Below are 14,336 nucleotides of genomic sequence, written 5' to 3' on the forward strand. Positions count from 1 at the left end.
CAAACCACAAGAGACTCTTAATCTCACAAAACAAACTGAGGGTTGGAGGGGGGCGGGTAGGGAGAGGGTGGTTGGGTTATGAACACTGGGGAAGGAATGTGCTACGGTGAGTGCTGTGAAGTGTATAAACCTGGCGATTCACAGACCTGTACCCCTGGGGCTAATAATACATTGTACGTCAATAAAAAATAAAAAATTTTAAAAAATGAGAAAGAAATATTAGAAAAAAGAGAGAGAGAGAGGCATTTTGAGAAAAGTGAGACCAACCTGGTACTTACACTAGGACCACTGAGCTGATGTATTTCTAAAAGGCCATGCAGGAAATATTTTTGGAAGGCTATTCATGCTGCCTCTAGTTGTGTCCATAACTGTGATTTCATTTTCTGCTAAGAGTCAAAAGCCAGCGTAAGAAACAGATCACATCCTTCCTCGATGTTTTCTAGGCTGATTATAAATATTAATGAAACCTTAAATAGGAACAAAACCCAGTGCCATTTCAGCAGCTTCTGTGGTCAATGTAGTCTTGTTTGTCAGGAAAGGTATGTTGCAGTCACAACTGTAAGAAGTGACAGAATGCCATCTTGGCCTCCCAACGGGATTTGATAACAGAAGACACCAGACAGAATGATCTCATTCTCACCTTATCACATTTGCTGATGTTGCAAAACACTGAAAAGGACATAGCATGTTCCACTCAACCACAACAGCGAGTCCACCTGGGGAAGTGCTGTTACAAAACAAAGTCCTGTTCTCTCTCTGTCATGATTAGATCATGAGTATGGGCAAGAAATGTGGATGAAAATAACTTTAATTCACTGTAAACAAGTCTATTCCTGTGGACTAGTATTTTAATGTTAGAAGGCTACATGCAGCCCACTGAGGGCCTGGATTAGACAAACGGCTAATTATAGAACAAAAACTTTGATAAATGTTGTTCCAACTAATTCTTACTTGTAAGGCTTGGAGGAAGGCGCATTAACATCATTTTTACACAAGAAGAAATGGAGGCTAAGGGTTAGACATGACAGACCAAATATACAAATGGATAATGCAGAGGCCATGCATAAAAACAGAACTCTGATTCACACCCCACAGCAATAAGCGCAGGAAATCAACCCATTATCCACAGGAACCAGCCCAGAAGGCGAGCCCGCTAGAAGTCAGGCTTGCAAGTCAGACCAGGAAGCAAAGCAAAAATGTCTGCTATGGTGATTACTGATAGCCTCTCTCATTTTCTGTACGCACTTCCAACCTAGGGCCAAGCAGAGAAGGCCAAATATACATCCCTAACCAATTATCTAGTCAATCCATCCTACAGCCTCCCCATGGCAGAGCCTCCAAGCAAGGCACACCTGCAGCCCCCCTTCTTTTCCAATATGAAGCTTTCCATCCCTCTGCTGCCCTTCGGCTTCTCTGCCAAAATGCAAGTGATGGTGGACTCCTGTGCTATAGTAAGCTTGAGTAGACTTCACTTCCTTGGCGGGTCTTCATTTATTTCCAGACTAACTGGCTCAAGATCCCTCAGCTATCGTGCGGCTGATCAGGGTCTGGAACCAAGACCTGTCTGACTCCAAACCCAGCTCTTTCCACTGTAACCACCTGCCCTTTTAGGAAGACTGAGCCTCAGATGCCTTCAACAGCTTGGCTAGCAGACACCAGTGAGAGGCAGGGGCACTGCGATTTGGCATAGTTTATTATTACAATTAGTATGCATATAAAACCATGTAAACTCCACAAAGTAAACAGTTTATACCCTAAAATAACCAAACAGTCTGCTGTGAACTTCCAGCACCCTATTTTAAGATTTATAGTTCCACACAAAGTCATAGTTATACAAATAGAATCATAATATATTTTTTAGGTAAAGGATTTTTTTTTTTTTTTTTTTTTTTTGGTCCACATTTTGTTAAACAAACACACATTTTCCTCTTTGGCAAAAGAGGGCAAATTCTGCATAGTGAACTCAACACAAACAGATAAAAAGCACTGAACACGAGGTATAGCTGAGGTCTGGGCTAATCTGGAATCAGAGAGAATGCTGATTTTGTAAGAAACAAAATCAGTTCAGTTCCCCACCATCTCAGTAGAAAAGCTGGATGTGGATTTGGCCACAGTCCCTTTTGCAAGAACACATCTCAAATAACTTTCATAGTGACAATGTGTTATTTCTGAAGAAAGTCATGCAAAGTATGGGCGTCTGACCTCAGCAATATTTTTAATCTGAGGTACAAAAGCATCTGTCACAGTAATTCGGCTGTCATCACTGCACCACCTTCATTCAGTTTGTTGGGAGAGTTTTGGTGGCCCCCGCGTCTCCGCACTTGGCTTTGCAGACAGTTTCGAAAGGTGGATTTGCATGTGAAAGCCAGACTTCGTCTGCAGGCAGAGGTGAAGGCCGGTACCTCGGGAGACTCAGGCCGGTCAGGCAGGTAAGCCGCAGGCGGCCCGCAGGAACCTATCCCAAGTGGCGTTCAAGGGACAGGCAGCTGCTGAGGTGGTTGTGTGCTACTGTGTTTTAATCTACAATCATAATTGCTAACAACCACCGTGGTGTGTTTCTCCTGCTTCAAGTAATTTCATTCCTTCCAAAAGAATGTTAGCAATGCTTTTAGTTCTGGTTATCAGAGGAAAGGAAATGAGCCACAATAACAACAAGATTAAGTTTAAACAGACCTGCTGCGAACACACTATCAGATAAAATAGACTTCAGGCGAACATACTATTACACACATTTCTGCAACAGCTTCATTGTCCCACTTAGCCTCTGTGCAGAAAAGATGATCCAGCAAACTTAAGTTACTCTAATTCATGTTAAATACAACTCTGTACAGATTGCACATTTTATACGAAAGCAGCTCAGTGTCACAGAGAAATGAAAATGCCATCTGAAAATTGTCATTTTCCTAGCCCAACAAAACCCAACAGGCTCTTGCCCGAGGGGTCAGAACGAAACCAGATGCACTACTTTGTAAACAGTAGGTGGGCCCTAAGACTCCACCGCAGGATCCTATGAAATCTCAGGCACACGCGTGCGCACACACGCACACTTGACCCCCTCTCCTGTTGCCAGGGCCGCACACAGCCCGCCCCTCGGTACCGCAGCAGGGTGCTGTCACAGTGTGCTCACAGGAGAGCGGTCATGGCCGTGGGGCTCTGGGGTCCGAGGCAGTCTCTGGGGGCCGCGTAGGCGGCGCTGGCGGCCGGCTTTGCCCGCGGCTCCTGGTAGTCCGGGTGGGCGCGCTCTGTCGCCGGGCCGCCGGCGGTGGGCTGATCGTAGCCGGGCCCCTCGGCTGCGAGCGCGGGGCGGGGCGGCGTCTGGTAGGGCGCGCTGCCAGCCGAAGGCGAGGGCGTGTGCGCCGGCCCGGGGCCCGGCACGTGGTAGCCGCCCTGCGCTGAGAAGGTGTGTGCCCGCATCGAGGGCCGCTCCACGATGGGCGTGGCGTACTCGGGCTCGGGGTGGGTCAAGGGCAGGGCGTACTCGTGGCGGCCGGCCGACAGGGGGCAGTCGTAGTGCCTGCCAGCCTCGGCGCCCGGCACGGCCTCGTCGGCCTCGGTGTCCATCGGGCGGAAGGTGGAGCCCTTCCTGGTCACGGTCCCCGTGCCGATCAGGAGTGGCGGCTGGTAATCTGCAATCAGAAACGCAGGAGACACACCGTGTGTGCGCCGCCCGGACGCCCGGACGAGCCGGTTGTTTGCGGAGGAGGTGCCCTGCGGAACTAGCTCCCTGAGTGCCTACCACATAGCAGGCAGGATGAGAAAGCCTGAGGTGTAAAAGGCGGAGGTGCCACACACAGGGGCTTACATAACCGAACTCGTGCTTTTAGGAAGCCTCAGAGGGTGGCGGGAACCTGGAAAAGGCGGAGAGGACGCTTCCCCACATCTGGGGAAGGGGAGGGAAATACCTCTTGGAGCTCTCAAAATGGCTCTCGAGATGCCAGATTTTGGAGCTGGAGGCAATAAATACTATTAGGAACGGGACCGGTGATTAAACAACCTATTAAAAACCATGGAAAGAGAGTTTGATGTGGTCAGAGTATGAGGGACATGGGGTACTTTAACGGAAAACCAAGACCAAAAGAATAGGTTGATACCAATGAACCTCCCATTTACTTAGTCCTTACTCTGTGCCAGGCATTATTCTAAGATACTAAGGTATCAATTAATGAAGTCTTCAAAAAAAAAAAAATTACAATGAAGTAGTGACTATTACTCCATCTGACAAACGGAAAACAAGCAGGCTGAGATGAAGTAACTTCTCCAAGATCACAAAGTTAGCACCCAATGGAGCCAGAGGTTGAGCTCAGGTCCCAAGTGCACACTGTTAAGTGTAGACTCCCTCATAGAGAACACTGAGTGCCTTACCAGCAAGTCTGGTTTACTTCCATAAAAGAAACCTACTGAGGATTCTTTATTTTTTTTATTTTTTTTTAATTTTATTTATTTATTTGACAGAGAGAGAGGTCACAAGTAGGCAGAGAGGCAGGCAGAGAGAGAGGGAGAAACAGGCTCCCCACTGAGCAGAGAGCCGGATGCGGGGCTCGATCCCAGGACCCTGAGATCATGACCTGAGCCAAAGACAGAGGCTTAAACCACTGAGCCACCCAGGCGCCCCCCTACAGAGGATTCTTAAGAAGAGACTGGCAGAGTTAAAGGTAACCAGGAAGCTGACTAAAGAGGGAAAGATCAAAAAAATGAGAAAAAAAGAAAAAGTGTAAGTCACACGCAAGAGGTCTGACAGCAGCCTTGGGAAGGCTATCCCTTGGAGACATGACTCAGGCAATATGTATTACCAACAATGTGGGGAGTGAGGGAAGAGGGGAGCCAAGGCCCCTTCCCAGAATTAAGCCCAGATGCCTGAGGTAGACAGTCAGGAAGCCAGTCAGAAGAGAATGTATGGAGCAGTCATGGGGAGAGTTACGAATAACGGGTTCAATTTTGGACCCACTGAGGAACTGGTGACATTCACAGATAGAGGTGTCCAGCAGGTGAGATTACTGACTTTTGGGGGATAGGGAGGGAAGTCGGGGCTTAGCAGCAGAGCAGACAAAAATGCAAGGAAGGGCTCTCTATTGGGAGCTCTGGAGCAGGGGGGTGCAGCTGTTGAGGAGAGAGACTGTGGCTAAGTCGGGGGGAAGAGCGAGACCTGGGGGCTCTTAGTCAAGGTGCCCAAGAAGGACCACACAGTGGGGGAGTAGGACAGGCTGCACCAGAAGCTAAAGAACAATGAAAGGAAGAAGAGGACAGACAAGGGGGTCTTCCTTCTCTTGTTTTATCTACAGGGTAGTACTAGAATTGGTGGGGGCCAAGGGGGAAAAAAATAAGAAGATGGATTTTGGGTGGAGAGATGCTCTCTTTGCCCTGAAGTAGCTCAAGCAACCTTTCCACTGGTAGTCTTCTGACTGATACACACATGCACCACCTGGGAACTTCTGGGCCAGTGGGCCCGGGCATGGCCTGAAAGCCCACATTTCTAGCAAGCTCGCTGATGCTGCTGGCTCTCAGAATGCACTTTGGGGAGTGAAAAGCTAAGCAGTGCTCCTAGAGTGCGGTTGGTGATGCCTACTATCTGAGAACCGAGACAGGTCTGCAGAAAGAGTACACAAATTGAGAGCAAGTGTTTTAGAAACTCACAGCAATTCGAGACTAACTTTATGTCCATTGATCTAATAAAAGAATTAGAGCTTTGTATTTTGTATGTCTTTTAAAAAATGTTTTCTCCTAATTTATACAGTTGACCCCAAACAACAGGGGTTTAAACTATGTATGTGCACTTATAGGCAGATATTTTTTTCAACACAGCATAGTACTGGAAATGTGTTTTCCTCTTTTTTATGATTTTCTTAATAGCATTTTATTTTCTCTTACTTTCTTCTAAGAATATAATATATACGGGCACCTGGATGGCTCTGTCAGTTAAGTGGCTGCCTTTGGCTCGGGTCATGATCCCAGAGTCCTAGGGTTGAGCCCCGCATTGGGCTTCCTGCTCAGTGGGGAGTCTGCTTCTCCCTCTCCTTCTGCCCCTCCCCCGCTTATGCTCTCTCTCTCTCTCTCTCTCAAATAAATAAAATCTTTTTTAAAAAAAGAGTATACTATCTAATGCATAAAACATATGTTAACTGTTTATGTTATTTCTAAGGATGGATTCAACAGTAGGTTGTTCTTGTCTGCAATAAGCTATGAGTAGTTAAGTTTTGGGGGAGTCAGAAGTTATATATGGATTTTTGACTATGCAGGGGGGCCAGCAACCCTAATACCCCCTTGTTGTTCAAGGGCCAACTGTATTGTATTTTACAAAAGTATTAGTTCTCAATGGATTAGAAATAATTTTTAAAAGGCAAAAGAAGAAAAAAAAGGATCCTTCCCCCAGGACAGTTTGAGAAGCTTGACTTTCAGGGATGACTTATCATGACACAGAGGCCATTCTAACACTGGACAGCTTCTTTCATCTTCCAGCTCATCTTCCACAAGGGCAGGAGCTATGCTTAATTCATCTTTCCAGTCCCTCTTTCTTAGTGACTTCACCAAAACCTTAGCAACAGATTAATTCAGGGCTTCCAGATTTTCGTGGTACCTTGGGGCCACTGTTATAGGTCTGCTCTAGCCCCTGTCAGTGTACCGGCCTCTTCTGAATGGGCTTACTTCCCTCCTGGTCTCCCTTCTCCCAGAAGCAGCACTTCCCACCCGAGAGCACCGTCCCAGGGGGTTGCCGCTTACCTGCCATATCACTTGTGATGAGATCTAACTTTTGCGTCATTTCCTTTTCATTATCATAGCTGATGGTGAACTCAGTGGACTGATGTCTGGCAAAGGGATATTTGATCTGCTTCCAACAGTCTGGAATAAAGATAACACGAAACAAACTAATATCTCAGAAGCATAACGCACATTGTCCATGATGTTTCTCGATGAGTCAGGGTCAGGCCACCTCCTGCCGGCTGGCCCTACGTGTAAAGAGAGTGGCCATGGCTCCTCAGATATATGTAGTAGAGACAGCATACTGCGGTTGTTACAACAGCGAACACCATTCCAACCATGCTTTCCACCTGCCTTCACGATGTATTTGTGTACCCCTCGTGTCCCAGATTATCCCTATGTTGCACACGGTGGCATGGCTTCCCATCATCTGCACAGATGCGACACTCGTGTCTCGGGAACCAACACTTCTGGCTCTTGAGACTCTGCAGAAGTGGTGTCCCAAAGGGCTCCTAAGATTCAGAGGTGTCCTGCCCTGCTGCCGTCTCTCTGGACTGTAGATGACTCATTGCATGGGCATCCTGTAGTCCTAAGGATTCTCTGCAACTGAACCTGAACCCTGCCTGGTACTTCCTTCGCTTTCCCAGGATGGGAAATACCGTGGAAGCCTGGAGATGCGGGCCCGACAACGTACTTTGTGAAAATGGGGCTTTTATAACTTCTCCTGGGTGACAGGCAATGGGGTGGCCTAAACTCCAGTACCCTTCCTCCAAAAAAAAAAGAATGTTGATAAATGATGGGATACTGCTAAACAAAAGTAAAAGTAACTGGCCACGAAAACTTCCAGTTGAAATAAAGAGATAGGATACAATATTCCATCCCTTTTAGGCTTGCTAACTTAAAGGCTATAGAGCTTATTTTTTTAACCATGTTAAGTGTGGGCCACAGACCTAATCATGCTTTTAATCTGTAGATCCTGTCCTTTCTCTAAGACAAAATAAAACCGGAGATAGAGTTTTCTGTAAACCAACCTGTTTTCTGGGCCTTAGCTGATCCATATGGATTTCCTTTCTTCTTCTTCCTACAGAGACAGAAGAATCTTACTTGAAAAGATTCCTAAGTGATAAGTGTTATTATAGAAGAATACGTGCTACTTTCTACCCCTACCCAACTTTTTTAAAAAACATGTATTAACATTTTATCTTGGCCAAAGTAAGGCTGCTTCTCTACACATGAACATCGGAAAAGCAAACAGTTTGGTTTTGTGATTATTTGCATAATTAGAGAAGAAACTTAAAAATGCCAAGGCACATACTTTCTAAAGGCTGCAAAGATTCCTATTCCAACAAGCAGGGCAAGGAGCACCGGCAGAATTATAACCGCTGTGATGTTTATTCCTAGGAAGAGGGAAAGCCGCCATATTACAACAGAAATGAGCTGCAGCCCAAGTTCACAATCTAAAACTCAACATTGATTTGAAAGGTCTTCAATGGTTTAATATGGTGAAAATGAATATGTGCTAGGCATTTCCTGATACCAGAAAGTAAACAGAGAGGATACAAAATCCTGGCTCAAGTTTAGGAAAATAATTTTTTTCCCCCAAAATGGCAATTTTTGGTGATCTTCAGGGATTAACATTTACTCTGAACTTGTTTTTGGGACAACATTAGGCTTCACAATCAGAACTGAGGGGGAAGGTTTCATGCTGGCCCACCCCGCTGGTCGGGAGGTAATCAGGTCAAGAAACCAGTTCCCCGAGATGGTGGGAGGCTTTGCACGTGCGCACTAACAGGAGTTGGGGGAAAGGGGAGAAGAGCCCTGGGCTTCCTGTTACCAGGGCTCTGGAGCAGTGGGCTAAGAGGAAATGCAGCCCGATGACCTCAGAGAGCATTTCCACTCTGCTTACGGAACACCATGTCTTCCTACTTTAAAAAAGGAAGTCACTTTAACAGCTACTAAAGCAGTCCCCAACCTTGTACACACTATGCAAACTAAAGGAGGAATATTTGTTCTTCACCCTTTATCTGTGATCCTTGAGAAGGGATCATCAACAAAGGGATGATCAGGAGTCGAAATGTGTAGTTCATGAAATGGTGGGGGGTGGGGGGGAGGTGGGGGTGGAGGAGGGATATAAGGACCTTCAAAAGGAACAAAAGTCATAAATAACTGGGGTATTATTTACCAGAGTGGAAATTTGGGAAAAATCTAAGAACTTAAACTTCTAACAATAGGGGAATGGTTAACCGAGTGATGGTATGTCCATAGGAAAAAATACGATAAAACAGCAACTGTGTTTTTTAACTACTTAATAACACTGGCAGATGCTCATGATACAATGTTAAGCAAAAAAATCTATGCTACAGGGCAAAATATGTGGTATGCTACCATTTTTTCTCAAAGTTATAGATAAATATGGTTGGGTGGATACAGTGGAATACGGTGATTATCTGTGGATGCTAATTTATGGCTTATTTTTACTCTCATATTTAGATCTCTAATCTTTCTGAATTTTATAAAATTATACAAATCATTTTATATTCTGAAAAAAATAAATGTACTTTTAATGTTTACTACTTGAATAGGTTATATGTTTACATATTCAAACTTCAAAAAGTTTGCGAAAGTCTCCCTCCTACTTCTGTTCCTCCTCTACAAGAAGCCAGATTATGTTTCTTGACATTCTTCCAGAGATTTTGGAATGATTATCTATATATATTCATTCTTTATTCCCTTTTTTTAAAAAAAAATTATTTATTTGAGAGAGAGAGAGTGAGCACAAGCAGGCAGAGGGTCAGAGGAAGAGGGAGAAACAGACCCACTGTGGAGCAGGGACCCCAATGTGGGGCTCAATCCCAGGACTCTGGGATCATGACCTGAGCCGAAGGCAGACACTTAGCAGACTGAGCCACCCAGCACCCCTCTTTATTTCCTTTTTTGCACACTTGGTAGAGTACTACATGGATTGTCCTGTCCTTTGCATATTTCCTTAAGTTTGTCTCTATCCCAGAGCTTCCCCTATTACTAAACATATTTATTTTTCATGGCAGCAGAGTATTCCATTGTATGGAGGTGATATGATTTTTCCATAAAATCTTTACCTCGTGTTTGAGGGGCAAATACTACTTTTTCTACTTACAATATTGCACAGAAGAGTTGTGGTTATACATCATTTTACACGTACCCAGCTACCTGTGGACCATCTGACTCCAGGCATTCATATGACAGAGAAAAAAGTTTTTGTTGAAGTTACTGTAATCATCACATAGAGTCCAGTTATCCTCCCGAGGAAACCACAAAACAGTTAGTGCTCTACCTGTGGGCACTTCTGGAGAGGGGACGGATTTTGTGATCATCTCATCTTCTCTTTCAGTGGCACCGACAGTGTTTGGACTTGCTTTGTGCAACACCAACGAATCATTACCTGAGGCAAAGGAGATGTTGGAAGAACCCCTGAGTAACAACCATCTGTGAGACGGCATGAGCAGAGCCAAGTAACTCGCTGACTTGCCTTGTGTGATCTGGCAGCCAAAGAGTTCCACTTTCAAGGCTATTCTCTGGTGCCACGTCTGGGGGACAACCCGCACGTATCTAGCCACGATGGGAGGGATGAAATTATTCCTCACTGGATCCCGAAAATTAGAGTTGCCCTGAAACACCTGTAGAATCAAATAACTGACCTGAAAAGACTGGTAGTTAGCTCCTCTGTCTTTCCCACCCAACTCCTAGCTGGTTGTAGGACACCAAAGCCAGGAACCCAGGTCTACTGTAGTTCTGCAGACACGCTTGGTCGTGAAGCAACAAGGCTTTGCCAACAAAGGCTGAGTTACTTAACTAAGGCGGTGCTGCAGATCTGTTTTCTGGAAACACACTGATAAAACATTTGGCGACTCAGTTCTTTCCTCCAAAGTTTCTCTTACCTTTTCTTTATTACTCGCAATTCCTTTATAGGTCCTCCACTTGGAGTTGTTGTTTTTGAACTTCATCACGAAACTCTTAACATAAAAGTTGAAATTTGACTGTGTGGATCCTGTGGTCATAATTCCTTGTAAGAAAATATTACTGATGGGTTAGATTTTACAATATATATAGCATGTAGTACAATTCCACGTTTCTTTTCTCTTTCTTTTTTTTGTTTCCTCCTTGAAATCTTAAATCATTTTACAGACCAATTATTCTTATTTGCATTTTGAAACCTGACCACAGCTGAGTGTTTCCACAATGACAACATGCCATAAAAAGGGTTTCATCTAGGGGCACCTGGGTGGCTTAGTCAGTTAAGCATCTGCCTTTGGCTCAGGTCATGACCCCTGGATCCTGGGATCAAGCCCTGCATTAGGGAGCTTGCTTCTCCCTCTCCCTCTGCTGCTCCCCCTGCTTGTGCTCTCTCTCTGTCAAATGAATAAATAAAATCTTAAAAAAAAAAAGTTTAATCTAATCCATATATCCACACTTATAATCTGCACACAGACTCTTCCCATCAAGACAATATGAAGGCCTGTTACTTTTAGAAAACACACAGAATACTTTGAGGTAACTAAAGAGGTACCTATGTAGCTCAGAAATATAATTTCAGTAGCCTGTCATTTTGCATTTGTGGTACCTGTTATTTTCTTTTTCTCTCCCAAATCGGTCTCCAGCCACTCACGCTGTTTGCGGTTCTTGCCACTGTCCCTCGAAGCCCATGACAGGTCTTGGCCCTGAACTTGGGCATGGCCAGGAGACCAGTGAATCTCTTCTCCCATCTCACTGACCCACTGCCAAGAAGCTCTGATCTGTGTTTCAGGTTCCAAACTCAATGATCTGCTGCAACCTAAAAAAAAAAAAAAAAAAGCCAAGAAAGTTTTTCATATATAAACACAAAATGAAAGCAAAAAAAAAAGTACTCCAATTCACCGAGAATCATTCAGTTGATTTATTTCCATTCTGGTATCAAATCAATTGTTTAATTACTAGTTTTTTAATAATCTATACTTTTCATCTGACTCATTTGTACTGTGGTCCCTTCCACTTGCTGCTTTTCTTTTTAATGGCCCTCACTGAAGTCACATCCCCTATAAATAACATCTCTTTGTTAACACTATAGATTTTCCTTTTGAGATCTCTAAATTCACCCTTACTTCAGCAAAGTACAATGTGTCTTAAAGGTTTAAAATACTGAAGTTTCTTCTCATTTGATTAGAGGGGACTTTATTGTCTGTGTCCTTGAAGAGAAGGGACATCCGGGTGCTCTGAAGACCAGTAAATTGTACTCAACGTTGTCCTTAGGACCTTACTTTTACCATGTCCAAGACAATGCGGAGGTTAGCAAATAAAGGCTACACTCCTCTCCTGGACAAAGAAGACATATTCATATTGTTCTCCTGGAAACATTTTACTTTATGTTGAGAGAATATTTTCACAGAATGTATTTTGTGACGGAGGGGCTAAAAAGCCTTTATTTCGCACACTCCTGTTCAATCACTTTATTCAAGATAAACATAAATCAAACTGTAATATTTTAAAACTTTTCCTGGGGTGTCTGGTTGGCTCAGTGGGTTAAAGCCTCTGCCTTCAGCTCAGGTCATGATCCCAGGGTCCTGGGATCGAGCCCTGCATCGGGCTCTCTGCTCAGCAGGGAGCCTGCTTCCCCCTCTCTCTCTGCCTGCCTCTCTGCCTGCTTGTGATCTCCGTCTGTCAAATAAATAAATAAAATCTTTTAAAAAAAATAAATAAAAGATTTTCCTGTTAAAATCTAACAGAAAGGCATTTATCTTAACATAAATGGCATTTTGAATTTTCACTTTTTTGGCATAAAGTTTGACAGAGCTTAGATTATAAAGAAAAATACTTTCTACTTCATGCTAATTGAGTTACTGTCTCAGTGTTTTTAAGTTACAGCATACTTGGTGCTGTGTGACCTGTGGGGGGAAAAAATAAAATCCTTTAAACTATATCATCAGAGGGGTCTGGGAGGATACGCTACCACTGAAGACTTTAAAATATCAAATTCTTAAGAGAAACAGGATCCTTACCATTGGAAGTAAAGAGAAATCGCTTGTCGGACAGGGAACCACTGCAACAATAAACACAAACAGGAGGGGGTGAGTTGCTCACCTGGATCGCAATGATGGACACAGCACCACAGCCCAAGCACCACAGAACCTTCCCGCACCTCATGGGATCCTCGCCGTACCCTGGCAAGGCTCATAGCTTCTTCGTCACTGGCCTTCTAGAGAGAAACTCAGCACCATTGAAGGGAAGCAATGTTCCTCAAGCCACCCAGGTGGCAAGTGGCCAGGACTGTGATTCATTGCTGTAGGGTCAACATCTTGCATGGTTTCCATCATTGCCACATTGTGTGGGGAAGGGAGGTGCACACATACAGTCTCGGGAACAACCTTAAGACCCTGTAAATTAATCCCTGGCAATGGAGGCAGAAAAAATGAGAGCCCTGAATGCTCCCATTTGCTTCAGTAGCCACCCTGACGCACCTCAGCAGTGGTCCATCATCAAGGACCATGGAGAGAAATGAAGAAGACCGGCCACTTTTAGAAGAATGACCATGTCATTTGCTAGCTGTCTTCTCCACAAACTGTGCTCCTTCCCCGAGGGGTCCTGCCCCATCGGTGCCACTCTGGGGCAGCCTCAGCTCCCTCGCCCTCCAGTCATGCTGCTCCCTACTATGGCAAGCAACACACAGCCGTGAGCCATCCTGATACTGGATGACAGGTGCGGCGGGAGAAAACTCACAGCATCACACGGACCTGGCCTGCGCTGGGCCTTGACAGTCCTACGGCTGAGCTGGTGTTAATCCCTGGGCCTGTGGACTCTCAGATTTCTACAGCATGCGGTACTCTCACAGGCAAACATCCTATCGGCCTTGTTCTGCCGCTGTCTTCTTCCATGGGGAAGAGATTCATAAGGCCCAAGACCATATCTACTTTTTTGTAAATCCCTTACCAACTCAACAGTGTAAAAATACGCAGAAAATCCAGAGTTCTCAAGATGAATCTAGCATGCATAGTACTCACTATATTGATATTAGAGAAAGCCCAAGAGGTAGATGTCACTGCTGTGCTCAATTACTTTACAATCTGAGCGTACTCCTTGTTCTTTAAATGTCTAACTCTGAATTATATCCGGCAACAATGGACAGAAAGAGTCCTGAATGTTGAAATCCTCAGAGAACCGAGAAAGCATCTGGACAAGAGTCTAAGAACCTTCCCATCAAAGCTCTTGTGGCTGTTGTCGTTTCAAAGTACCAGGCAATCTAACTCCCTGGAATGGACGTTTTTGTCCATGGTCCTTGTCCACTCTCCAGTGGAGACTCCACAGCCCTGCCATTCCGAATAAGGTTCTTGTATAACCTCTGCACTGACTTCAGTGCAGCCACCCACCACTTCTCCCGGGAAAAGGTGGACCCACGGGGGGCCTGGCACTTGCCTCAATTCACAATCACACCAAAGCCGGGGAGAAGATCCAGCTCTCCTAACTTTTAAAGAAAGGTGCACCTTGTTCACATTCGCAATTTCATTAATTTATTTAGAGCCTCTATGTGAGTGCTTTTTCCATTTTTTCTCATGTTCCTGCACTAAGTATTACACTTAAAATTTTGCCCAACTAAAGCCACCTGATATTGGGGTAACTCGGAAGGCCTCAACTTG

General features: G+C 44.8%; 1 protein-coding gene across 2 annotated transcripts in view; it reads right to left on the reverse strand.

Annotated features, from left to right (window-relative positions):
• Window positions 1-1,675: 1,675 nt before the first annotated feature.
• Window positions 1,676-14,336, reverse strand: part of DCBLD1 (discoidin, CUB and LCCL domain containing 1) — a 66,126-nt gene continuing 53,465 nt past the window's right edge. For both annotated transcript variants that reach the window (XM_046004382.1, XM_046004383.1), the window contains 9 exons: window positions 12,705-12,745; window positions 11,294-11,503; window positions 10,611-10,735; window positions 10,202-10,349; window positions 10,007-10,114; window positions 8,009-8,090; window positions 7,725-7,774; window positions 6,715-6,834; window positions 1,676-3,626 (listed from right to left, as the gene is read on the reverse strand). In XM_046004382.1, the coding sequence (XP_045860338.1) occupies window positions 3,124-3,626; window positions 6,715-6,834; window positions 7,725-7,774; window positions 8,009-8,090; window positions 10,007-10,114; window positions 10,202-10,349; window positions 10,611-10,735; window positions 11,294-11,503; window positions 12,705-12,745 (1,387 nt within the window). In that variant the 3' untranslated portion in view covers window positions 1,676-3,123. The remainder of the gene's footprint in view (window positions 3,627-6,714; window positions 6,835-7,724; window positions 7,775-8,008; window positions 8,091-10,006; window positions 10,115-10,201; window positions 10,350-10,610; window positions 10,736-11,293; window positions 11,504-12,704; window positions 12,746-14,336) is intronic.

The sequence above is a fragment of the Meles meles genome, chromosome 5 (genome assembly GCF_922984935.1).
Source record: "Meles meles chromosome 5, mMelMel3.1 paternal haplotype, whole genome shotgun sequence".
Lineage (NCBI taxonomy): Eukaryota > Metazoa > Chordata > Mammalia > Carnivora > Mustelidae > Meles > Meles meles.